The 26,328-nt window shown below is 45.6% G+C and overlaps 1 protein-coding gene across 3 annotated transcripts in view; it reads left to right on the forward strand.

The window, feature by feature from the left end:
* Window positions 1-25,438, forward strand: part of LOC120034730 (retinoic acid receptor alpha-like) — a 156,684-nt gene extending 131,246 nt beyond the window's left edge. For all 3 annotated transcript variants that reach the window (XM_038981344.1, XM_038981336.1, XM_038981352.1), the window contains 7 exons: window positions 7,834-7,982; window positions 17,860-18,001; window positions 21,089-21,249; window positions 21,413-21,589; window positions 22,005-22,209; window positions 22,487-22,645; window positions 22,914-25,438. In XM_038981344.1, coding sequence (XP_038837272.1) covers window positions 7,834-7,982; window positions 17,860-18,001; window positions 21,089-21,249; window positions 21,413-21,589; window positions 22,005-22,209; window positions 22,487-22,645; window positions 22,914-23,119 — 1,199 coding nt within the window. In that variant the 3' untranslated portion in view covers window positions 23,120-25,438. The remainder of the gene's footprint in view (window positions 1-7,833; window positions 7,983-17,859; window positions 18,002-21,088; window positions 21,250-21,412; window positions 21,590-22,004; window positions 22,210-22,486; window positions 22,646-22,913) is intronic.
* Window positions 25,439-26,328: the final 890 nt, after the last annotated feature.

Consider the following 26,328-nt stretch of genomic DNA (forward strand, 5'->3'; position numbering starts at 1 on the left):
CTCCACCATACGACCCCCACTGCTTTCACAGTCTGGTCAGGTGATCAGCTCTCCATGTGATCAGCTCTTACAATGAGCAGCTAAGGAAGCTGCTAAATGCGCAATGTGTAGTAGAAATCGCTCCGCCATTACATGGTTGATAGAAATTATATTATGTTCGCCAATTTCGGTTTATGTGGCAAAACAAGCAATGTATAGTGAAGAGAGTCACTGTACAATCTAAACCGCTGTGAAATACATTTTCAATAACCAAAGATATCATATATTCAGCTGTTTGAAGCCGGTGTACAAAAACAAGAATTATGCAAAGCTCAACTTCGGAATGGGAAGCATAGAAACAGAGCTCAAAGAATGGATCTACTGCTTATCAGACTCACTTTCAAAGAGAAATGAAAGATCTATAACTAATACTTCTACGTGAATTGGATCCGGTCACTCGGAAAGCTACATACTGAACCTTTAACTATAGCTCTTTTGGTCAGTGTTGTGCTGATATCACCCGGGTTGTGGGTGATGGGTTGTGGGTGATGTCTGTCATTCTAAATAAGAATTTCGTTCTTAACTGACTTGCTTTTTAAATAAGCATAAAGGGGAGGGATAGTGAGAGAGGACACCCATCATTTTGCCTGATGGGAGGGATGGAAAGAGAGGGAACGAGAAAGTCCTCCTGTGTGACGCTGGTGGCTAATTGAGTCTGCCTTCCATGGCTTTGGCATGGGTCCTCAGATCCTCAAGTTCTACAGATCCACCCTCGAGAGCATCCTGACTGGTTGCATCACCGCTTGTATTGGCAACTGCTCGGCATCTGACCGCTACGGAGGGTAGTACGTAGACTCCAGCCACCCTAATCATAGACTGTTCTCTCTGTTACCGCACGGCAAGTAGTACCGGATCACTAAGTCTAGGTCCAAAGGGCTCCTTAACAGCTCCTACCCTCAAGCGATACGACTGCTAAACAGTTAATCAAATGCTACCCGGACTATTTGCATTGACCCCCTTTTTTACGCTGCTGCTACTCGCTGTTTATTATCTATGCATAGTCACTTTACCCCCTAACCACATGTACATATTATCTCAATTACCTCGACTGGGTACCGGTACCCCCTGTATACCCCCTATTTTATCATTTTTATATATTTATTTTTTGCTAATATTTTCTTCCTTAACCAACAACGCAGACTTTAAAAAATATATTTTTTAAGGGTTTGTATGTAATCATTTCACGGTAATGTCTACGCCTGTTGTATTCGGCCCATGTGACAAATAAAATGGGATTATTATTAAAGTAGATGTCAGTTTGGCTGAATGGGAACTCCCTCTTTTGAGCCCTTCATAATAGCCCAGTCATGTCCTTGATCAGGGTGAACTGCCTTTTGGCATCTTGTTGGCATCTTGTTAGCTTCTTCTCAAATGTCCCTATTTAGCTGAGATGACAAGAAGGCTCGCGGGGGCTAGTCGTTAGCGAAGCTAGCTCACTGTAGCTGGTGTACATCGCCTACCTGGGACGATTGATTAGTGATGACCTGATCGGTTTGTCTTTCATCTAATAAAATCCTGGTTTATTATTACACATGGTTTATTTAACACATGGTGTCTGGGACCAGTTTGGGTGGCATAGCGCCAGGCGTGCAGGTAGAGTTTCAAGTGAAGTCGAGGATGTCCCTCTTTCACCCTGAAATGTGCCACTCATACACGAGTCAGGACTCATACAAGGACAGCTTGGCAGAAAAGAGGTCAGACAGGACTCCAGGGAACAGGGGGCTGGCGCGCCACAAGAAGACTGCGTGCGAAGGCGGGAGAGGGAAGGAGAGGGAGAGAAACGGAGATGGAGAGGGGTGAGAAAATGGAGTGAGTGTATTGTGAAGGGGAAAGAGTAGGGTGGAAGTGTTTGAAATGTCTTACTTCCTGTTTTGTTGTTGTTTTTTTGTTTTTTTACCCCGAAACGTGTTGGTTTGATTCCGTATAGCAGCACAAGATCAGCGTGTCCCTCTCTCACTTCCCCTTTTCACCTACAGCGTATCTCTCACCGTAGCTCTCTTTCATCTTGTTTCTGAGCCCGCTTTCTCTGCCGCCTTTTTTTGTTGTTGTCTGTGTACCTACCTGCCCAAAATACCTCCCTTAGCTGGCACAAAGACGGCACTGAAAGCCTCAACCGCCACTTGCTTCCTCTGTGTGCGTGTGCGTGTGCGTGTGCGTGTGTGTGTGTGTGTGTGTGTGTGTGTGTGTGTGTGTGTGTGTGTGTGTGTGTGTGTGTGTGTGCGTGCCTGGAGAGGAGATAAAGACTTCACATCCTCCACACTCTAGTCTTCTTTCTGTCTCGGGTTAGGGGTGGTGTATTTTTTGTGACACTGGCTTATTTTGAACACAGGAAAGTGTGTTGGTAATGGTAGTGGATATACTTGGAAAGACGCAGCTAAACATAGACTAAAAAATTTAGATGGGGCTCAGGCTCAAATGGGATATATAGAACTGGTACCATTTATCATAGTGATCGACTAGTATCTAGACATCTATGAAAAGTCTAGTAGATCCGAGTCCGTAATCCTCAAAGTTGTTCCTGGAAAATCAATTGGTAATTGACCTGCAAGGAAAACAGATTCACTTTCCCCCTCCACACACTTTGAAGCACTGTTCTCTGGTCAAAAACTGAACGCGTCCTCCAGTTAGTATCGGGGAGACGCTCTCATTACTTCTGATTCAGGATCTGTGCTGAGTGACAGAGAGTGGCGGGGTGATCTGGTAGCATTTAGGCTAGTCTGAATTCCAGCATCCCGAGAGCCCAAACTTTTCCATTGTGTATTTGTCGAGTTTTTTAAAATAAAAATTATTATATTTTTTTTAATATGTTTTGTATTGAGCTATTCAGAGCGACCGAGGACACTAGGGGAAGGGCCTTGGCAGGACAACAACAGGCAGTGAATGCATTGTTTTGTCCCCTGTTTTTATGTGGAATAAATTGTCCGTAGGACAAACAGCGGATGGCCAAAGCTAATATAGTGGTGCCATGTTTTCTAAACCGCCGGTCCTGTTCTTCATCTGTTCCAAACCCAGAGATCACTGGAGTGATATCCTCATCCTCATCCTCATCCTCTCTCTCTCTCTCTCTCTCTCTCTCTCTCTCTCTCTCTCTCTCTCTCTCTGTCTCTGTCTCTGTCTCTGTCTGTCTCTGTCTCTGTCTCTGTCTCTGTCTCTGTCTCTGTCTCTGTCTCTGTCTCTGTCTCTCTCTCTCTCTCTCTCTCTCTCTCTCTCTCTCTCTCTGTCTCTGTCTCTGTCTCTGTCTCTGTCTGTCCGTCCGTCCGTCCGTCCGCCCGCCCGTCCGTCCGTCCGTCCGTCGTGTTCTTCCGGACTATCTCGGTCTCTGGCAATGTCTTCCTGTCTTTACTTTTCCCTCTCGTTTCATTCTCACACACAGCGAAAATGTGGCCTGTTTTGAAAATAATACTTGGTAGAGCTAGGATGATGTACCATAAGTATGAACGCACACTCCCCGCCTGACTTACTCGCTCATCACACACACCCATTCCCACACACGCACACATACACTTTTTTTTATGGTAAAAGGTGTTTTGGAATTCCACCCCAGGCCCTATACCAGTGTTATTGTTGGAACCTACCCAGCACTGATGGGAAGGTGGACTGAGCTTGCAGAAATAAGAGGGGGGTGCAGCAGACACTGGAATGTGTGTTTTGGCAGGAAATATTGGGGGGGGGGGGTGTAAGGGCGTGGACCGGAGATGGCTGGGGGTCAAAGGGAAAAGGGCAGAGCGGAACATGGCTGGGGATTGGAGGACTACAGGACAGGGGGAATAGCAAATGCGGGGGTAGGGTGTTTGGCTTGTAGAGAGAGAGAATGGAAAGAATCTGGAGAGAGAAAAGGAGAGATACAGGGGGAGGTAAACGTAGAGGGAGTGAAAGAGATGAGAGTGGAAGGTAGAAGAATGTGTGGGGGTTTAGTGTGGTAATGATGGAACCAAGTAAGATTGGACACGAGAAGTCACACACACACACACACACACACACACACACACACACACACACACACACACACTAGAACATGTAGGACAGATTCATGCATCAACTTTCACATGGTGGGTTAGGGCCATAAATATGTGTGTTTTTGGGTCAGGTCAATGTGCGTGTGTTCCTTTCCCCCTTTCGTCCTCTCATGCTGCCTGGCAGGTTCTATGAGTCCTGGGGTAAAAATGGAGCACTTACTAACACTCCAGGGTTCAGTCGGACCCCTAAGCATCACACACACACACACTATGAGAGCTCTGAAAGGTTGAAGGTGTGTTGTGTGTACGTGTGTGTGTGTGTGTGTGTGTGTGTGTTCAGGGTCTCCCTCGCACATTCTTCCAAATGATGTAAGCCCCTCTTCCAAGAAGTGGAGGAGCTTACATGATGGACTGTGATTACACAAGATCACTGTTTCTCATCACACGGCAGGCATGTTTCCCTTTTCATAACGCATACAGTCGCTCGTGAAAGTCTACACGCCTTACAGGCTTCACATTTTGCTGCCTTAAAATGACATCAACAAAGGGATTCATTTAGGTTTTTCCTAATGATCTACGCGACCTACTCCACATTTTCAAAGGGATAGAAAAATTATGTAAATATTTCGAAATGACAAAAAAATACTAAATATTGATTGTGCATGTCATCACACCCCAGAGTTAATATGTGATGGAAGCACCTTTGGCAGCCATTACAGCTGGGAATCATTTTGAAAAAAGATTCTATCAACCTTGCACAACTTTTAGGTTAACATATATCCATTGATCAAGCTCAGTAAGTTTGGTTGGGAATCTTTGATGAGCAGCAATATTCAAATCTTGTCGCAGATTTAAGTCAGCACTGAGACGGGACCACTCAGGAACACTAAACTTCTCAATTCTGGTGTGTCTTTTGTCTTAAAATGTGTGTAATTGTCCCTCTGAAAATGTAAATTATATCCCAGTGTTGGCTCTTCAAAGGACTGAGGAAGGTTTTCCTCTTAACTTTTTACTTGGGCTCTGCTCCTTTTCATATTTTTTGGGATCCTAACAAACTCCCCAGTCCCTGCCGGCGACAAGCATACCCATAACGTGATGCTGCCACAACAATACTTGAAAATAGAAAGGGATCGACAACATTGTATTCACCCCACATTACTGGCCTGTATGACAAAGTGAAAAGAAGGAAGCCAGTGTTTGAAAAAAATCCACTCCAAATCATCCATTCTGTTTGCAACAAACCGCTAAGTAATACTGAACGGCCACACGGCAAATGCATAAACTTTTTGGACTAAATAAAAAAACGAATGGTTTGGGTCAAATCCAATTCAACACAACACAGAGTGAAACCCTCTGTATTTTCAAGTATTGTGGTGGCAGCATCATGTTGTGGGTATGCTTGTCATCGGCAGGGACTGGGAAGTTTGTCGGGATCAAAATCAATATGAAATGAGCGAAGCCCAGGTAAAGAATTGAAGGAAAACCCACCTCAGTCTTCTGAAAACCTAACCCTGGGATACAGTTTTATTTTTCAGCGAGACATTTATACACATTTGTATGCCAAAGAAACACCAGAATGGCTTTCCCAATAGTTGGTCTAGTCTCAGTCCCGACTTAAATTTGCTTGATGCTGTCCATCAATGATTCCCAACCAGATTTACTGAGCTTGAGCAATTTTGACAAAAACAATGGGCATGTGTTGCCCTAGGAGTTGTGCAAAGTTGGTAGAATATTATTCAAAATGATTCACAGTTGTAATGGCTGCTAAAAAATGCTTCCACCAAGTATTAACTCTTGGGAGTGAAGACGTACGCAATCCAGGCATCTATGTGTTTTCATTCGTTTTTTTATTTATTCTGAAAATTATCTCTAACTTTCTTTCACTTTGAAAATTGGAGTAAGTTATGTAGCTCTGTAGGGGAACAAATGTAATTTAATCCCTTTCTATAAAGAAAAATATATATAAACGCAACATGTAAAGTGGTGTTCCCAAGTTCCATTAGCTGAAATAAAAGGTCACAGAATTTTTCCATACGCACAAAAAGCTTATTTCTCTCAAATGTTGCACAAATGTGTTTACATCCTTGTTAGTGAGCATTTCTCCTTTGCCAAAATAATCCATCCATCCAAATAATCCATGACAGGTGTGGCATATCAAGAAGCGGATTAAACGGCATGACCATTACAGGTGCACCTTGTGCAGTTTTATCACACAACACAATACCACAGATGTCTCAAGTTTTGAGGGAGAGTGCAATTGGCATGCTGACTGCAGGAATGTCCACCAGAGCTGTTGCCAAATAATTTAATGTTAACCTCTCTACATAAGTCATTTTAGAGAATTTAGCAGTATGTCCAACTAGCCTCACAACCTCAGACAGCGTGTAACCACGCCAGCCCAGGACCTCCACTTCCGGCTTCTTCACCTGTGGGATCGTATGAGACCAGCCACCCGGACAGCTGATGAAATTGAGGAGTATTCCAGTCTGTAATAAAGCCCTTTTGTGGGGAAAAGTCATCTGATTGGCTGGGCCTGGCTCCCAAGTGGGTGTGGCTATGCGCTCCCAGGCCCACCCATGATTGTGCTCCTGCCCAGTCATGTGAAATCCATAGATTAGGGCCAAATATATTTATTTCAATTGACTGATTTCCTTAAATGAACTGTAACTCATGGTTGAAATTGTTGCATTTATATTTTTTGTTCGGTATAGATTACATTTTAAGGCCGCAAAATGTGAAGACTGTGCCAGGGGTGTGTAGACTTCAACTAGGCACTGTATATGGTCTACGTTCTGCTGTTAAAGACTAGCAGCTAATAAACTACTCGCTTGAATGTGGTTTGAATGCACTCTCGTGACTGAGATATTATTCATTGCTATGATCATTCATCATTGGCAATAGCCTCCTAATAAGACACTAATGTTGGAGCTCATTTGCTCATTGTCATCATGGAGATTGTACCGTTGTGGATAGTGATTGGTCGCTATGGCTACCTAGTGGACCGCGATGAGCTGCAATAATGCCTGAGTGAGCCCTGATTGGTCACGGAGGCTCCTAGGAGGACTCTTGATTGGCTGGTAAGCCATGGTTGCTAACATGGCTGTGTGTTCTCTAGAGCTCTTTAATGGAGCAGTTTATTGTGTATTTCTCCTGCCTCTCTCTCTCTCTCTCCTCCTCGGTGACAAGCACAACTCCATTAATTATTGCTGGCACTACTCCCAGTGTGTGTGTGTGTGGTGTGTGTGTGTGTGTGTGTGTGTGTGTGTGTGTGTGTGTGTGTGTGTGTGTGTGTGTGTGTGTGTGTGTGTGTGTGTGTGTGTGTGTGTGTGTGTGTGTGTGTGTGTGTGTGTGTTTGCTATGAAGCAGAAAGCAGGCCGTGGGCCAACTCAACCTATTCTCCACAGCAGGTTGCCTCTCACACGGGGCGATGCTATTATAGAGGCTTTCTAGGGAGAGGCCCACCACAGGCGGTAACATCATCTGCTTTATCACCATGTGCTTCTCTCTCTCTCATATTCCCATTCACTCTTTCATCCTAATTCTCTTTTGATCCATTTGAATCTCTCTCTCTCTCGGCACAACATGCAGTTACATCAAAGTGTGGTAATTATTCAAGTGAACTGTGCTACACGTTACCTACCCAATGACCAACGGTGGTTCCACTGAATCTTTCATACGGTCAACTTGTTGCAATGTGTCGTTGTCACTTGTTTCCGCCACGTCTTAATCGGTGATTAGGCTAAGTAATAGCATAGTTGTATGTCTTTTTAAGATCACCCAGCCCTTTAGATTAAACTAACCTAATCTCCCGCTCCCCTTTCTCTCTCTCTCTCTGCAGCCATAGAGACCCAGAGCACCAGCTCGGAGGAGATAGTCCCCAGTCCCCCCTCGCCGCCCCCTCCCCCGCGAATCTACAAACCCTGCTTCGTTTGTGCGGACAAGTCCTCGGGATACCACTACGGAGTCAGCGCCTGCGAGGGCTGCAAGGTGAGACACTTGTGGCCATGCTTTTTTCCCCCCTCTCCATCTCACATTGTGTTTCTCTCTCTCTTCGCCTCTCTCTCTTTTGCTCGCTCGTTCTTACTCTCCCCTCGCCTCCATCGCCCTCTCTCTCGCTTTGTCGCCCAAGGACTTGGGAAGCCTGAACTCTCAGGCCAGTGAATGACTTTTAAATATCAGTCAAGTGCTGCGGAGAGAGTTAAAGAAGTACCAGAGTTCTACACCATAACTGTGTAGACTGACTACTCCGGCTACGAAACGTATTGCCTGGAAAAGCCTCCCGCTACCAGATTGAGCTCCAGCATGCTATCTCAAGTATCCTCAATAGTTGAAGGTTGCCAGCATCTGAATGTATAGTGGCCCTCCACTGGGACTGCGGTGAAGCACAGGTTAGTGCTAGCCTAACTAGCGCGACTACACAGTCCCCCTCCCATAGGTGTAGCGTGTGTGCGTGTTTGATGGTTAGTTAGGGCTCACTGTCATGAAACACACACACACACACACACACACACACACACACACACACACACACACACACACACACACACACACACACACACATACAGTCCTCTCCTGCTCCCACGCAAACCCTTCTTCCATCTCTCCTGGAAAAAAATCTTCATTAAATGGGTGTGTTTTTTTGTTCCCTCTTTTTTTGTTTCCTGGTTGTTTCTCTTTTTGGGGTCCCTTGAGGACGTGTGTATCTGGTCTACTTTTCTTTTCTTTTAGCTGGAGGCTTTTCTTCTTTTTTTTTGCAAATTGGAACACTCATTCCCCACACACACACACACTCATCCCCCATCCCCAGATTTAGGGAAATGGCTGTCTGCAAATGTGCAGTTGTTTGGGCTTTAGCCTAGTTGTCATCCTTAATAACAGAGCTGTCAAAACAGCAGAGGAATATAGACACATATGCACTCCGTAATCAACATGCACATCCAGAATAATCTATTGATGTACACATGCATTCAGTCTTGATGAGCATGTGCACACACACACACACACACACACACACACACACACACACACACACACACACACACACACGTAGTGTGGTAATATTGATCATATATGTGTATATATACAGTTGGGTCTGAAATTATTGACACCTTTTGATAAAGATGGGTAATAATGACTTGATAAAATAAATGATTAAAATACTGAGCTATATTCTATGTCTATTTATATTTTTTTTTAAATCCCCTTTATTTAACCAGGTAGGCCAGTTGAGAACAAGTTCTCATTTACAACTGCGACCTGGCCAAGATGAAGCCAAGCAGTGGGACACAAACAACAACAACAGAGTTACACATGGGATAAACAAACGTACAGTCAATAACACAATAGAAAAAGTCTATATACAGTGTGTGCAAATGTAGTAAGATTAGGGAGGTAAGGCAATAAATAGGCCATAGTGGCGAAATAATTACAATTTAGCATTAACACTGGAGTGATAGAAGTGCAGATGTTGATGTGCAAGTGGAGATACTGGGGTGCAAAAGAGCAAAAAGAAATAACAGTATGGGGATGAGGTAGTTGGGTGGACTGTTTACAGATGGGCTGTGTACAGGTGCAGTGATCGGTAAAGCTGCTCTGACAGCTGATGCTTAAAGTTAGTGAGGGAGATATGAGTCTCCAGCTTCAGTGATTTTTGCAATTCGTTCCAGTCATTGTCAGCAGAGAACTGTAAGGAAAGGTGGCCAATCGAGTTGGCTTTGGGGATGACCAGTGAAATATACCTGCTGGAGTGCGTGCTACGGGTGGGTGTTGCTATGCTTTGTGTCATTTTGGAGTCACTTATATTATAAATAAGAATAGAATGTTTCTAAACATTTCTACATGAATGTGGATGCTACCGTGATTACGGATAATGATGAGTGAATAATGATGAGTGAGAAAGTTACAGAGGGTCAAAGATCATACCCCCAGGACATGCCAATAACAGGGGAGGTTAGCATGTATAAAGGCCATTCCAAAATGACACCACATTATTTACCATTCATTTCTTTTGGGCACAAACTAATCTGAAACGCTACCAAAGCAAACTGCAAATGCATCCAACATGCAAGAACAAAATAGACCCTCTAGGCCTATGGGCCAACCTAAAAGAGAGAAGCGTTTTCAGAAAACCTTTTCCCACGGGCAGGATTAGAGACCTTCATTCCATTTATACCAGAGACCGGGCCGCATTCCTGAGACGGCACAAAGGAAACCCTTGCATACGGTGTCATCAGAGTTCATTCTGAACAACTACACATAACCACGGAGATCATACATCCATATAGATGGCATCAGAGTTCACTTCAGGGAAGAAGTTTTCAGTAGAGATACCAAACATGGCTTCAGTGGTATTATTCTCTCACACATTCCAATAGTCAGTCTGCTAGATACTGTGTGAGAGAGACTGAGATTTTGGCCCCTCAACAGGGGGAAGGGCTGACTAGCCCTTGAGTATTTTCCTTGTGTTCCTGGGCCATTTGCCATGCAGACCCAGAGGTGACAGAGAGCACATAGATTAGGGCCTAGGATTTAGCCATGTTACATACACACGGCATACTGTGACCCCTGTGCATATACACAAGTAATCTGTTTCGTACTCACACACACACACACACACACATATATGCACACACACATACACTCCCAGGCTGTTACCGGGGGCTAGGATTAGTTGTGCAGCTAAAGAGGCTTACAGGATGGGGAAGGCAGGACATGGTGTGGAGTGAAGTGGTGCATGGGTGATGACCCCCCCCCCCCGGCGGCCGAAGAGATCAGGGGGTCGGCCGGTGGCCAGGAGGAGATCAAGGATCCCATATCAGATATAGGTCCACAGAGTCCTGTCAGGCTGTTCTCTCTCTCTCTCCTCTCCTCTGTCTCATCCTCTCTTACTGCATCTCTTTTTCTCTCGGTTTCCATCTCTGTCTGATAATCTCTCTATTTTCATCTTTCTTTTGCTGTTGATCTACCTGCACACTTCTCCCATGTCTCTCTTCATTCTGTTGCGCTCTCGCTCTCTCTCTCTCTCTCTCTCTCTCGCTCTCTCTTCGGGTCATCCACTCTTTATTTATAGACACTTAACCCAGGGGTTCCACAGGGCATTCATTCTGCCTGGCTGAAACCTGTGGGTGTGTTTCTCAGGTGTTTGTGTTCCCAACCATCTGTATGTGTACTTTTAACCCTCACCAAACCTAGACCTTCCATCTTCTCCTCCGTTTGTAAATTCAGAGCGTTGTCGGACTGTCCGTTCGTAAATTGTATTGTTTTGCTCTCTGAGCGTTCAGAGCGCACACTGGACGCTCTGGCCGAGGAGTAGGGTTGATCCGAGCGTTCTGACCTCACAACGGCAGTCAAGCGCCCAAGCTAACTGGCTAACATTGGATAGCTTGCTAGCTACTTCCAGACACAAATGAGAGAACACCTCACTCTGACCATTTTTCTCACCCTAGTAGAGCTGGTTAGGCTGTTTTCATGTTATCCAGAGCGTTGGTGACTATAACTGTGGTGCTGGCAACAATTTAATCACACTTTTTTTGTCTGATGTTTACTGACACCGGCCATATTCAACAGGTGTTGAGCGTTCGTAAATTCATCAGTTATTCTGCGCTCTGGCACACTCGGACGAGAGTGCTCTGAAATCGGAGTAGATAGCCGTAATTAACAATGTCCATTAAGAACGCCCAACGACTATACTACTTAGCTAAGAATGATGTGAATAATCAAGTCAATAAACGTTGGGTAGTTAGATAGCGGATAGTTAATATACTAGCTAGTTCGATGTATTAGTAGCCAACTAACGTTAGGTAACTGGCTAACATACCAGTACATACTGCTGTAATGCAGGATAGCGTAGCTAGCAAATTGTCAGCCAACATAACGTGTAGCGTAACTTATTTGAAAAGTCATTACTTTATTACATTGCTCAACATTTTCATAATTAGTTAAATCAATGAATTTGTATCCGCTCTCGTCGGACTTCGGCAGCATATTTTCCGCCATTTCTTCAAATCTGAAAACCTTGTGAAGCCACGCCCGTTTTCTGAAGAGTTGCATTATGGGCCCTGAAAGCACAGAAATGGTGTCCGCTGCTTGTACACGTCGTATTTTGGCGAATGTAGTACGACATCCGGGAACTTTTGGCATACTAACTATATCTATACTATGACCAATAAGCATACTACATACTCAATTAGTGCGGTTAGTATGAGTATCCGAACACAGCTCTAGTCCCCTTTACTAACATTAGCACTTCTCTCCTGTAAAGCGCTAAACCCCCTCTCTTTTATATTGCTGTAGTTCCAGTATTGTTAGCTCTAGCTCCTGTAGTTTAGCCACAGTGTATTGTTTTAGTTCCAGAGCTGTAAGGTCTAGCTCCTGTAGTTGTTTAGCTATGCTTGTAGTCCCAGTGCTCTAGGCCGGTCTTCGACCACGGCACCAGCCCTCTGCTGCCAGAACATTCTTCACACCTTGTAATTACTGAGCTTCAGTCCAGGGGATTTCAGGCCACTAACAGCTGTAGCTGTCAAAAAGGCAAGCGAGAGGAAACGGACTGTTTTGGACATACTATTTAGTAGGTGCATGTGCATTTGTGTGTGCGTAGGACACCGCTCAACAGAGGTCCATATGTATCAAAGGGACTCCCATGTGCACAGAAGCGCTCTCCACTCTTCCCCCGCTTCTCCTCGTTCTCCTTTCACATCTTCAAATGCACCCTCAGTGGCTTGGCGGCTAGGAGCCATCAAAGGTCTTCCGAGTGGCGCAGCGGTCTAAGGCACTGCATCGCAGCGCTAGAGGCGTCACTACAGAACCTGGTTCGATCCTGGGCTGTATCTTAACCCGGCCGCGATCGGGAGTCCCATAGGGCGGCTCACAATTGGCCCAGCGTCGTCTGGGTTACGGGAGGGTAGGCCGTCATTGTAAATAAGAATTTGTTCTTAACTGACTTGCCTAGTTAAATGAATACATCAAATAATAAAGGTCACTAAGAGGGCTTTTCCACTGCAGGGTCGTGCCGTGAATATCGCGGTTCCTATTTGATTTCCATTTTCCCATGGCCCACTTGATTCCTGAAACCAAGCGGGATATTCAGCCTCGTTTGACATCTGGTACTGACGTCGAACCAAGTAGGCTGGTGGGTGGGGTTACAAATGCCTGTACTCAAAGATTGGTCTCACACAATAATGTCACAGTGCATGTTGTTAATACTCACGCACGAGCCAATGGTTCCATATTTAAAAGAGAAGGAAAATCTGACTACAAACGGTAGAGCTACACTAACGAATACCTCTAAAGCGAAAAAAAGATTGAGCATCTGGGAAGAGCCTTCCGACGCATAAGCTGGTCTTTCAACCGGCTGAAACGATCCTCTCTTCGCATGATGATACGTTGCGCATTTCTCAGGCTCTTTTCCGCCGTCTCCTCTATTCTGTTCACTCTCCATTACTGCCCGCAAACAAAAAGTAAAAGGATGGCACAAAATAGCCATGCTAACGCCTCCAGTACGCATCACAACAATGTCACTGTCGAATTGCGTCATCGGTCGTGCTCCTAGAATCGTCACTAGCCATTTTTTTCCCCCCGCCAATGTAACCCAGTACTGTTTCCAGTTCCACTGCAAATGGAAAACAACCAAGAACGAACAAGGCTAGTTCGTGCTGGTTCTGCCACGGCCCGTCGCGTCGCGTCGTGGTTCCTCTAGCGGAATTGAGCCATTAGAGACCACCTTGTCTGAGGTATCCTTCCCATCTGACCTCAAACCCAGGACCTCTCTAGGAAGAGAGAGCAGAGGAGCGTCAATAAGGAATCAACTACCCAGCTGAATGCCACGTAGAAGTTAGAGCCCTCATCCCAGCCCACAGCAGAATCGGAGAGAAAGAGTTCCTACCTGTGCCTGCATCCTAAGTCACACCCTATTGAGGTGCCTTTTGGGACGTACACTTCGACACCATAATAAAACCACAGCCCTGGACTGCATGAAGAGTGGTAGGGGAGTTACACGACCATGGTGTTTGCAGCGGTGCGAAGTCACCTAGCTCACCTCTTTCCGCCATGATTATTTCATGCCGGCTGTGATATTGTAATGCATATTTGAGCGATTGAGAGGGTATCACTCTCACACTCTCTTTCTAGGGAGTGTAGGCTTTCTAGATCAGTTCCTAGAAATCTGTAGCTCGAGGAGAAGGGTCTCGCTCTACTTGTGTTGGATGCTGATTGGTCTGTGTTGGATGCTGATTGGCCTGTGTTGGATGCTGATTGGTCTGTGTTGGATGCTGATTGGCCTGTGTTGGATGCTGATTGGCCTATGTTGGATGCTCATTGGCCTGTGTTGGATGCTCATTGGCCTGTGTTGGATGCTCATTGGCCTGTGTTGGATGCTCATTGGCCTGTGTTGGATGCTGATTGGCCTGTGTTGGATGCTGATTGGCCTGTGTTGGATGCTGATTGGTCTGTGTTGGATGCTGATTGGCCTGTGTAAGGCAGCATAATCCCATGAAGCATCACACACACCACTAGAACAACAATGGACTTTACTATTTTAGTTAGTGCTTACTGCTAGTTTTCCATGGATTCCAAGTTGACCTAATACTAATGCCTGCTGTTATGAAGAATTTGCTGTTTGAATCAGTGGGAGTCTATAAATATGATAGCACGGAGACTTACCCAGTAAAAGGGCTTAATATTTTTCATGGTTGTGCCACTGCCATGTCAAGCAGTGCCACTGCCAAACTGGGCACAGGAATCTCCTCTGGCATGTGGAGAGGGCATCACCCACCACATTGGCAGTGCCCCTGTCGTAACATGACTGACTACCTTCTGCTGGGAGTGTAGGCTTACATACAGTATATCAGCGGGGCTAGATTCACGCCCCATCATGTCCACACTGACTCCATCACCGGCTGCATTCAGTTACATTTCTCTACCTTTACAAACCCCATAAGCTGAGGAAACCAGGGCCGTTTGGCACAAAATGGACGACGTCAGATGTGCTATGTTTGCTAATGTATGGTAGGTTTCAAGTCATCCATGTTGGCTCCGCTGATCCTGATTAAGGGCGACAGACTTGGGGAGGCTTAACGGGTCACCTGACCTTCACACAGGGTTCAAAGTAGAGGAGTGGTTGGCCTAGCCTGTGCACTCTGCCACAGCACACACCAGCTCTGGTCTGCCGACATTAGGGGCTGTCGCCACTTAATCTCGCCCACAATAGTGTGTGTGTGCGATGGAGCGGATTAGTGATATTGCTGGGAAAAGTTTAACACCAGAGGGGCACACAAATTGTCGCCACAAGCATTGCTCTTAGTTGCCGCAGGGCATCGTTCTTTTTTTCCCCCTCCAGTTCATTATTCTGTGCATCTGGCTGTACATCTGTTCGTTTGCTCTCCGTCTCTCTTTACAGCCTGTTTATTCATCCCTTTCTATCTGTCTGTATTTGCCCTCTGTTTACGTTTGATATTTTGGATTGTTTGCTTGCCTGTCTACTCCTCTATTCTCTGTCTATCTGACTGTCCTTTTTAGCTGTGCTGTTGTTCTTTACCTGTCTTTTCAAATATTCATCGGTCTTTCTGTAAAATCTCTCGTCCTATTTCACATATCAGCACACATGCACTGAGTGTACAAAATATTAGGAACACCTGCTCTTTCCATGACCTAGACTGACCAGTTGAAGCCCGGGCTATGATCCCTTATTGGTGTCACTTGTTAAATCCACGTCAATCAGTGTAGATGAAGGGGAGGAGACAGGTTAAAGAAGGATTTTTAAGCCTCGAGACAATTGAGACATGGATTGTGTATGTGTGCCATTCAGAGGGTGAACGGGCAAGACAAAAGATTTAAGTGCCTTTGAACTGGGTATGGTAGTAGGTGCCACCGGTTTGAGTCAAGAACTGCAACACTGCTGGGTTTTTCATGCTCAACAGTTTCCCGTGTGTATCAAGAATGGTCCACCACCCAAAGGACAACCAGCCAACTTGACACAACTGTGGGAAGCATTGGAGTCAACATGGGCCAGCATCCCTGTGGAATGCTTTCAACACCTTGTAGAGTCCATGCCCCGATGAATTGAGGCTGTTCTGAGGGCAGAATGGGGTGCAACTCAATATTAGGAAGGTGTTCCTAATGTTTGGCATACTTAGTGTGTTTCTGTCCAGCACCCTCTACCGCTCTCTGTATGCCATCACTCACTCATCCCGTCACGATGACTGGTTCATAGGTCAGCAGCAAAGGCTCTCCACTTCTGTTAGTCTCTGTGTGAATGTATCTGTATGAGTTACTCCAACACACAAACACTACTACATCTGCACCGTTCATTGTCATTGTTCTGATCAGTGACCTTGATCAAGATATTCACAAGATGACAGTGAAACGTGCATTGTGTTTAACAAACATGCATTGTATTTGCAAGGCATCTGCCACACACACACACACACACACACACACACACACACACACACACACACACACACACACACACACACACACACACACACAAACACTTCAACACAATAGGTAGAAAGCTTCCCACACTACTTTCCTGTCAGTCTCTTGCGGTCATCGTCTCTATGGACGAGGAGGGCACTATAAGAGGAATGGGTGTTAGTATGATGCCCCCCCCCCCCCCCCCAATGCCACCAGGCCCTGCCTGCCCATAAGCCCCTTAAGGGATTAACCAATGGGAGCTCATTGGTGCTTAAGACTAGTGAGTTAATGCCCACCCGGTGTGGCACAACTAACCTAGCCCCTGGCCAAGCTAGGCCCACACATCCGCATAGATGCACAGACACTCACATACACATGTGCGCGCACACACACACACAGTTAATGGTCCCACGTGGCCCCGTTGGTAGAGCATGGCAGTTGCAACGCCAGGGTTGTGGGTTCGATTCCCACAGGGGACCAGTACAAGAAAAAGAAGGTAAGAAAATGTATGTACAAGTCGCTCTGAATAAAACCATCTGTTAAATGACTAAAATGTCCGCTGTTAATGCCTAGCAAACTTTGTCTTTCCCACACACTGTTTTCCACATCAAATTGCTCTATTGGCATCAAAAGTGTCCACACGGTGCCAAAGCTAGCACATTTCCCTCAGCTTAGTGGGTTGTAAAAGTCGTGTCCTAAAATATGTTAACAGCCTCGTTTGAAAATGCCCAAATAGCAGAGTGTGATCGGGCATGATTCAGAGTAGAGTGTAGCACGTGTGGTGGTGGTGGTGCCACTGTTAGTCACTGTGGAGAAACACGTGCTCTCTCTGACAGACACACACAGAAAGGGAAGTTGAACACTGTCTGGGCACTGTTTTTAAGGAAGTCGATGTGTCGTATTGATTCATTGGGGGTTGTGTAATTGTGTGTGTGTGTGTGTGTGAAGACAGCATGTTACATATTAGGGCCGTTCTGTGTCTATTGCGATTCGATACTGTGATTTTTGACGTTCCAAACATATTTGCTCATCGTATGTCTGCTGCAGAGAGACGAAGAGAACATGAGAAAACGAGTGATCAGTATTGGAAATAAAAGTTCTGGGAAACAAATAGGATATTTGGTCAAAAATGGATCGCCTGTTCTAGTTTTACTATCTCAATGATACCACTGCTATCAAAAATGACCTTTTATTGGCCCAACCCCCTCTCTCTTCTTCCTATTCTTTCTCTCTCTAGTTCTCTCTCCTTTTCACTTCTCTTTCACACAATGATGCTACATTGACATCAAAGCATGCCATTCACATTTGTATATTGCCAAAGCAAAACAGGAACATAACAGCAATCTTTCTCCCCTTCTCTCTTTTTTTTATTTAAAAAAATATATATTTAAAAAAAAATGTTTTAATGCGCAATTAAAGCAAATGTAACACCCGACCTCTCTCGTCCTCTCAGGGTTTCTTCCGGCGTAGTATCCAGAAGAACATGGTGTACACCTGTCATCGCGAGAAGGGCTGCATCATCAACAAGGTCACCCGCAACCGCTGCCAGTACTGCCGCCTGCAGAAGTGTTTAGAAGTGGGCATGTCCAAGGAGTGTGAGTACTATTCCTCTGTCTGTCTCTCTCTCTCTCTCTCTCTGTCTCTCCTCTCTCTCTCTCTCTCTGTCTCTCTCTCTGTCTCTCTCTCTGTCTCTCTGTCTCTCTCTCTCTGTCTCTCTCTGTCTCTCTCAATTTAAGGGGCTTTATTGGCATGGGATACATAGTTTCTCCTCTCTCTCAATTTTTGTATTATAAAAAATAAATACATCTATTTAAGGGCTTTATTGGCATGGGAAACGTATGTTAACATTGCCAAAGCAAGTGAAGTAGATAATAAACAACAAACATGAACAGTGGACATCTCTCTCTCGTTCGCCTGTCTCTTCTGAGTGAATACCGTCTCCCAAGAAATGCCTTCCCGAAGTAGATATTCAAAGCGCCACGCGCTGACATGACAAAAAGTGATGGTTCCAATACATGTCAAGACGTTTTTATATCAAGAAGCAATAATCCACATCCCACCACACCCCATGATGGCTTCCCTCCCTCGGTCCACGCCCTCCTACACATCCATTTACATTTAAGTCATTTAGCAGACGCTCTTATCCAGAGCGACTTACAAGTACATACATTCCTACTTTTTTTTTGTACTGGCCCCCCGTGGGAATCGAACCCACAACCCTGGCGTTGCAAGCGCCATGCTCTACCAACATCCACCACACGTATAACTCACACACACTGTATATCCCCCTATAGGCTTCAATGAGGCTAAGCGCTAAAACAATCTCCTAGCACTTTATCCTCTAGGCCCCCTGTAAGTGAGTTATCCTCCTCAGTGTTCCGAGCCCCCGGTTTATAGCAACATTCATCCCAGTCAAGGCCGCTAGGGAAATCAACCACTGCCATCTAGTGGTGGGGAGTATGTTACTACACCCGGGAAGTGGCACAGTGTGTTGTGGTGTTTTACATTTGTTTTATTTGACAAAATCAGCAGGTGTGTGTGTTTTGCGTTTTAAATTGGGATCTATATTGAGTTGTGTAGCTGGGCTGTGTGTGTGTCCAGGGCTGTCTTAACCCCTCTTGATTGACCTTTGAGCCGGTCAGCCTAGAACGGTCAACCTTATCTTATCTCTGAAAGGGGGTGACACCCTGATGCTATTTACTAAGTTCTCCCCCACCACCACCACCACCACACTCACAACAGGCAGATGCACATGTCATTATCACATGTCATGTACACCAGGGTTACCCAAACTCTGTCCTGGGGGCCCCCCCAGGATGCACGTTTTTGTTTTTTTGCCATAGCACCACACAGCTGATTTGGAATAATTAAAGCTTGATGACAAGTTGTGGGGAGGGGGTGTACACATACACACCGTCTCCGTTTTACTGTGTGTGTGTGTGTGTGTGTGTGTGTGTGTGTGTGTGTGTGTGTGTGTGTGTGTGTGTGTGTGTGTGTGTGTGTGTGTGTGTGTGTGTGTGTGTGTGTGTGTGCCATGACTGATTGGAGTGCCAGGCTAATAGTTCTTTAATGGCTTCATTAGGTTGCGTTTTCTGGGCCCACGCTGGCAGCTCTGTCTCTGGGGAACAACAGTGTCACACACACACACACACACACACACACACACACACACACACACACACACACACACATAGTGAACAGTGCTGCGCTGCCCTGAGGAAAGAGAGCATCTTATTTATCATGGTTCCCTTCTTCTTTCCAATTCTCTCTCACTCACTCACTCACTCACTCACTCACTCACTCACTCACTCACTCACTCACTCACTCACACACACACACACACATATATATATGTGTCATTGTCTTGATTTGGCAGCTCTTAATACAGTGAGGATATAGAAATATGACATGTGTGATTAGAGGTCGACCAATTATGATTTTCCCACGCCGATTCCGATTAATCGGACGATTTTTTAAATTTGTATAAATATATATATATATAATATTTAATATTGCCTGCTAACATGCATTTATTTTAACTAAATATGCAGGTTTCAAAAAATATACTTCTGTGTATTGATTTTAAGAAAGGCATTGATGTTTATGGTTATGTACATTTGTGCAACGATTGTGCTTTTTTGCGAATGTGCTTTTGTTAAATCATCACCTGTTTGGCGAAGTTGAATTAGGCTGTGATTTGATGATAAATTAACAGGCACCGCATTGATTATATGCAACACAGGACAAGCTAGTTAACCTAGTAATATTATCAACCATGTGTACTTCCTTGCAGCCACAAGGTCATTTTGTTGCTGCACTCGCGAAACAGGTGGTCAGCCTGCCACGCAGTCTCCTCGTGGATTGCATAATCGCCATAATCGGCGTCCAAAACGGCCGATTATCGATTGTTATGAAAATTTGAAATCGGCCATAATTAATCGGTCGACCTCTAGTGGTGATACAGTGTGTCGCTAGAGGAGGATAGACAGAATGTGGAGAGATGGAGAAGGAAGGTGAAAGATAAACCGATGAAAGAGAGGGAGAGAGAGTGTGTGGGTTTTGTGGTGTGTTCACACAAATGTGTGTTGCTTGTGTGTGTGTGTTGCTACTGTTAGTCCCAACTCTCCAATGTCTCCCTGTCTGTATTGTGCCAGATCAGCGGCACACGGATTCTCCTTAAGCTCTTTTCACACTGTCACATCAAAGCACTTCAAGGTCTCTCTCTCCCACATACATTTCACTCACACCCTCTCCTCTGCCATATTTCTCACATAACACACGGCTAACACATTTTTCATTCTCTCTCTGTCTCTCTCTGTCTCTCTCCGTCTCTTTCTGTCTCTTTCTGTCTCTGCCCGTTTGAGGATGAAAAGTGTATATGGTTCCATCTAGTGGATGATGTGTGTATTCCCCCAACGTACAATGTCCCAGTTGATCAGCGTTTGTGTTTCCAGTAGTGTCTGGTCTCAGGGAGAGCGGTCGTTTTTCTGACTGCCTCTGTGTTCTCTCTTTGACCGGCGATGGCATGGCTACGTGAGGATTGTGAGGTCAACCTGTAGTGGTTAGTGTTCACATATCCCTGAAAATTGCCATTTGAGCCCAAAAGGATAACTCTCTCCGTCTCTTCTTCTCTCTCTCTCTCCCTCCCTCCATCTCTTCGTCTCTTTCTCTCCCTCCCTCAGCGGTGAGGAACGACAGGAACAAGAAGAAGAAGGAGGAGAAGAAGCCAGAGTGTACTGAGATCTACGTGCTGAGTACCGAGACAGAGCAGATGATTGAACGCGTCCGCAAGGCCCATAAGGAGACTTTTCCCTCGCTCTGTCAGCTGGGCAAATACACCACGGTGACTTATATATACACACACACACACTCTGCCAACATGTTTGGGTATTACAAACACCGACTAACATACGCTCCTTGCACTCTCAACATACCAACCAATGTATTTGTAGAATCACAGAATAACCTATATGTATGCATCTCCCTCTCCCTCTCCCTCCCTACAGAATAACAGTGCAGAGCACCGTGTGGCTCTAGATGTAAACCTGTGGGATAAGTTCAGTGAGCTGTCCACTAAGTGTATCATCAAGACGGTGGAGTTTGCCAAGCACCTGCCAGGCTTCACCACCCTCACTATCGCTGACCAGATCACCCTGCTCAAGGCTGCCTGTCTGGACATACTGGTGAGAAGACGCATCAGGACACACACACACACGGACATACGTGTATTTATTACAAACAGCAAAACATCTACAGAAAGTGAACAGCAATATATTTGTGCTCCCGTTCCCTTTCCAACTAACTCCGTGGCCTTGTGATTAGTGTCCCTCCTGAGATTGGGAGTTTGATCCCTGGCCGAGCCCTAAAAAATTTGACCCGATGCGTCTCTGCTTGGCACTCAGCATTAAGGAGACAGATTGGGGGGGGTCAGGCCCTGTGATAGTCTAGCATCCTGTCTGGGGGGTGTACTGGTACATCAAGCTGCCTCACGCTACAGAAACTGGAGATCTGCTCTGAAGAGCCATTTCAGCTCGCAAGACTGACTTACTTCCTTCTTTTCCCCCTTTCCCTCCTTCCCTCTCTCTACCTCTACCTCAGATTCTGAGGATATGCACGCGGTACACTCCAGACCAGGACACAATGACGTTCTCAGACGGGCTGACCCTGAACAGGACCCAAATGCACAATGCAGGCTTCGGCCCGCTCACAGACCTGGTGTTCGCCTTCGCCCAAACACTCCTCCCCCTGGAGATGGACGACGCAGAGACCGGCCTGCTCAGCGGCATCTGTCTGCTGTGTGGAGGTACTGCACCACGGCTCGGATTCAAAACCAGCATTACACTCCTATCAGAGTTGATATCACAAGAGGTCAATTGTCATTGTTTTCTAGCAAATTAGTATTGGGTATTAAGGATGTGTATGTGTATGTGTGTGTGTGTGTGCGCCTGTGTGTGTGTGTGTGCGTGCGTGCGTGCGTGTGTGTGTGTGTGTGTGTGTGCGTGCGTGTGTGTGCGCCTGTGTGTGTGCCTGTGTGTGTGCGTGCGTGCGCCTGTGTGTGTGTGTGTGTGCATGGTGTGTAGACCGTCAGGATCTGGAGCAGGCAGACAAGGTGGACATACTACAGGAGCCCCTACTGGAAGCTCTGAAGATCTACGTGAGGAAGAGGAGGCCTCACAAACCACACATGTTCCCCAAGATGCTGATGAAGATCACGGACCTCAGAAGCATCAGCGCCAAGGGTGAGAGAACACGCCTGCACACTGCGCTGTTTTTTTTACAGTGTAGCTTAAACTTCTTCCAGTGTGAGGTCATTGGTAGCTTGGTAAACTATATTGTGTTATGTTGGTATTGACTTTATTTTTAAAAAAAATTTTTGAAGATAAATATTTAGGGTCTTACATATGACATTTTGCTGTAGTGGCTAAACCTTGTGGAACACATGACCCTCTCTCTCTCTCTGCCTCTCTCTTCTCCTCCCTCCCTCCCTCCCTCCCTCTCCTCCTCCAGGAGCGGAGCGAGTGATCACTCTGAAGATGGAGATCCCAGGCTCCATGCCCCCTCTCATCCAGGAGATGCTGGAGAACTCAGAGGGTCTGGAGGGCCAGGGGGCCAGTGGGGGCCGCTCCAGTGGAGGAGGGGCCCCACCAGGCAGCTGCAGCCCAAGCCTGTCCCCCAGCTCAGCCCGCAGCAGCCCCCCTGCACCCTCCCCTTAGACGGGGGTCCACCACCACCCCCCAGGCAGGGACAGCAAGAAGGCATGACTACAGACGGAGCCAGCCAGCTAACCGACAGACCCACATTGTGACAAACCAGGCCAGAGTGGAGTGGGGTTAGGAAGAGGGCCAAGCCTGGGCCCAACCCGGGCGGACTTTGACACTTTGAGGGCAAACGCAGGCCTCAATGGACAGACAGCCGTCCCCCCACCCCCCCTATCTCAGCCCCAGACCGGGCACCGAAACAGACCGGGCACCATCATACTTGACTGAATCTGGATGGCACTATACCCTTCACCCCCACCACCACCACCACCATAGACATGCCTCAGAACCAGCACCAGGGATTGGCAGACGCAACACAAGGAGTTTAATCTGAGTTGCTCTGTTTACTCTCCTCAGTGATGACTCTCTGTTCTTCCTCTCTCCCCCTCAAGACATTGGACAGGAATTCAGGCTCAGTGCCCGTCAGACCTGGGGTAAAGGGGTCGACAAGACGCATGTCTTTCTGCAGGGAACTAGACAGACAGACTGCTGGACACTGGGCACGAGTCATCCCTAAATGTTGTCAGGGACAGCAAACGGGGGCTGCTCGGAGAGGGGGCCTGCCTCTCCTTCACAACTTTGAGAGACAGATTTTCTTACAAAAGATATATGGAAATATAAATATATATATTGAAAAAGTAATCATTGCAATTTGAATTGTCCAAGTGGAATGATGCATAAAAGAAGAGTTGCCATCTTTTTCTCAGTATTTTTCTCACTGTTCTAAGAGCTTAGATGTTATTTGTGATTTCCCCCCCACCTCCCCAGACCTAGTGTTTTGTTCTCTTCGTTTCACCCAGGAATATCAGCACACTAAGTAGTCACAGTGGAAATGTGTGTTTTTTCTATCAAATCAAAAGATAAGTAGAACAAAAATGATGACACGATTTCTGATGCAATTCACTTTATGCACTAGACCTCTTGCACTGTCACGTTCACAAGTTGGATCAAATTGATACACAAAACACAAATTGGACCAGGTTGGGTTGGCATCTCTCTGTTTTGTTCCATTTACAGCATTTCGTTTTTTCATGGGAGAAAAGGAAACGTAGTGGTTCTATGATCTAGAGTCAAGTTGTCGTGGAGTTATGAAGATGACCTGTAAGAAAGTAGCAGCCATGAAATAATGTACATAAGATGTATTCCTTTGTTTTTAAAGTACATGGAGTCTAGCCAATTTTCACTTTGTCAAAGCCTTTTATGTTTTACTTTTTGTTCTTGTTTGGTGTCCTGAAGTGAAGGCATGAATCACTGATCGACTGTTTAGACCGCTTAAGGAAGGGACTGACTGCTAGGAACACCATAGCCATTGACAACCAGTGAAGAGAGTTGAATTTATACTTCACCTGAAATAAAATAGAAAGATTTGACAATTTAAAGACCAACAACTCCGTGACCCCCCCCCCCCCCATTTCCCTAAGGTCGTCCCTCTCTCATTCCACGTCTGGATAATGTATGTATTACCCCCCAACAGCACTGCCTCTGTACTGTAGCACATTGTCAATATCTATGTGCTCCCATTACCCCCCACCATCAGTCACAAACTGTACCACGTTACCAGTATGCTCACATTGTAGCACATTGTCAGTAGGATGTATCTATCTATGTCCGTGTAAACTCTGTGGCACGATATCAGTACGCTCACAACACCACTGCCTCTGTATGTATACATGTTCCCCATCTCTCTACTCCCTCCCCCCCCCCCCCCCCCCCCCCCCCACAACAGCACTGCCTCTGTAAGTTTGTTTCACAGTATCAGCACCTCTATCTCTGTATCTATCACAGCAACGCAACTGCCTCTGTTTGCACACTATTAGTATTTATCTGTCTGTCATTCTTGACTCTACTGACACATCCGAGTACCTAGCTATTCCCTAGCCTGGCCCTAGATCAGTTTGTGCTGTCTTGCCAATGCATGACAATGAAATAGGAGTTGCACAAACTGATCTGGGATCAGGCCAGCTATTTCCCCACCTTTAACCACTGTTTACACAAAATAGTGTAACTTACCTACCCATCTCTTTTCCCCACAACACCACTGCCTCAGTAGGAGTGGATCTGTCCTTCACAACGATCGAACGCTGCTATTGGCCAGCCTCTCTGCAGCCAGTATGACAACGCACAACTGTTTTTTTCCCCTGCACTCTCACTTGTAATGCAATCGGATGTCAACCAGCATTTGGGGATAAAATAAATAACTGTTTTGATTATGCCAGATCATTGGACGAAGAGAATAACATTTAATAAAGAACCATGTCTGTGTGTGTTTTTAAATGTTTCTTAACTGGTGGTTGGTCCACTGTCAGGCTGAAAGTAAGATTGTGGTGGGACTTTAAGATCAGCATTTCAGTGGACTAGGGACTATAGCAGGTCACATTACAATAACAAATACAAGATTCAGAGACCCTTAAAGGGTTATACTACAGTTTTTGTTTGGGGGGGGCTTATTTTTTAGGTTCCTTATTGGCCCCTCAATGTAGTTTAGACAATACATTGACTGTTGAAACATTAGGAACACCTGCTATTTCCATGACAGACTGACCAGGTAAATGTTATGATCGCTTATGGATGTCACGTGTTAAATCCACTTCAATCAGTGTAGATGAAGGGTAGGAGACGGGTTAAAGAAGGATTTTTAAGCCTTGAGACAACTGAGACATGGATTGTGTATGTGCCATTCAGAGGGTGAATGGGCAAGATAAAATATTTAAGTGCCTTTAAATGGGGTATGGTAGTAGGTGTCAGGCGTACCTGTTTGTGTCAAGAACTGCAACGCTACTGGGTTTTTCACGCTCAACCGTTTCCCCTGTGTATCAAGAATGGTCAACCACCCAAAGGACATCTAGCCAACTGTTGGGAGCATTCATGGGGGGGTGCAACTCAATATTAGAAAGGTGTTTTTTATGTGTATATATATATATACAGTACGAGTCAAAAGTTTGGACACACCTACTCAATTCAGGGTTTCTCTTTATTTGGACTATTTTCTACATTGTAGAATAATAGTGAAGACATCAACACTATGAAATAACATACATGGAATCATGTAGTAACTAAAAAATTGTTAAACAAATCAAAATATACTTTATATTTAAGATTCTTCAAAGTAGCCACCCTTTGCCTTGATGACGGTTTTGCACAAAATAAAGAAAAACTCTTAAATG

This window comes from Salvelinus namaycush, chromosome 3 (genome assembly GCF_016432855.1).
Source record: "Salvelinus namaycush isolate Seneca chromosome 3, SaNama_1.0, whole genome shotgun sequence".
Lineage (NCBI taxonomy): Eukaryota > Metazoa > Chordata > Actinopteri > Salmoniformes > Salmonidae > Salvelinus > Salvelinus namaycush.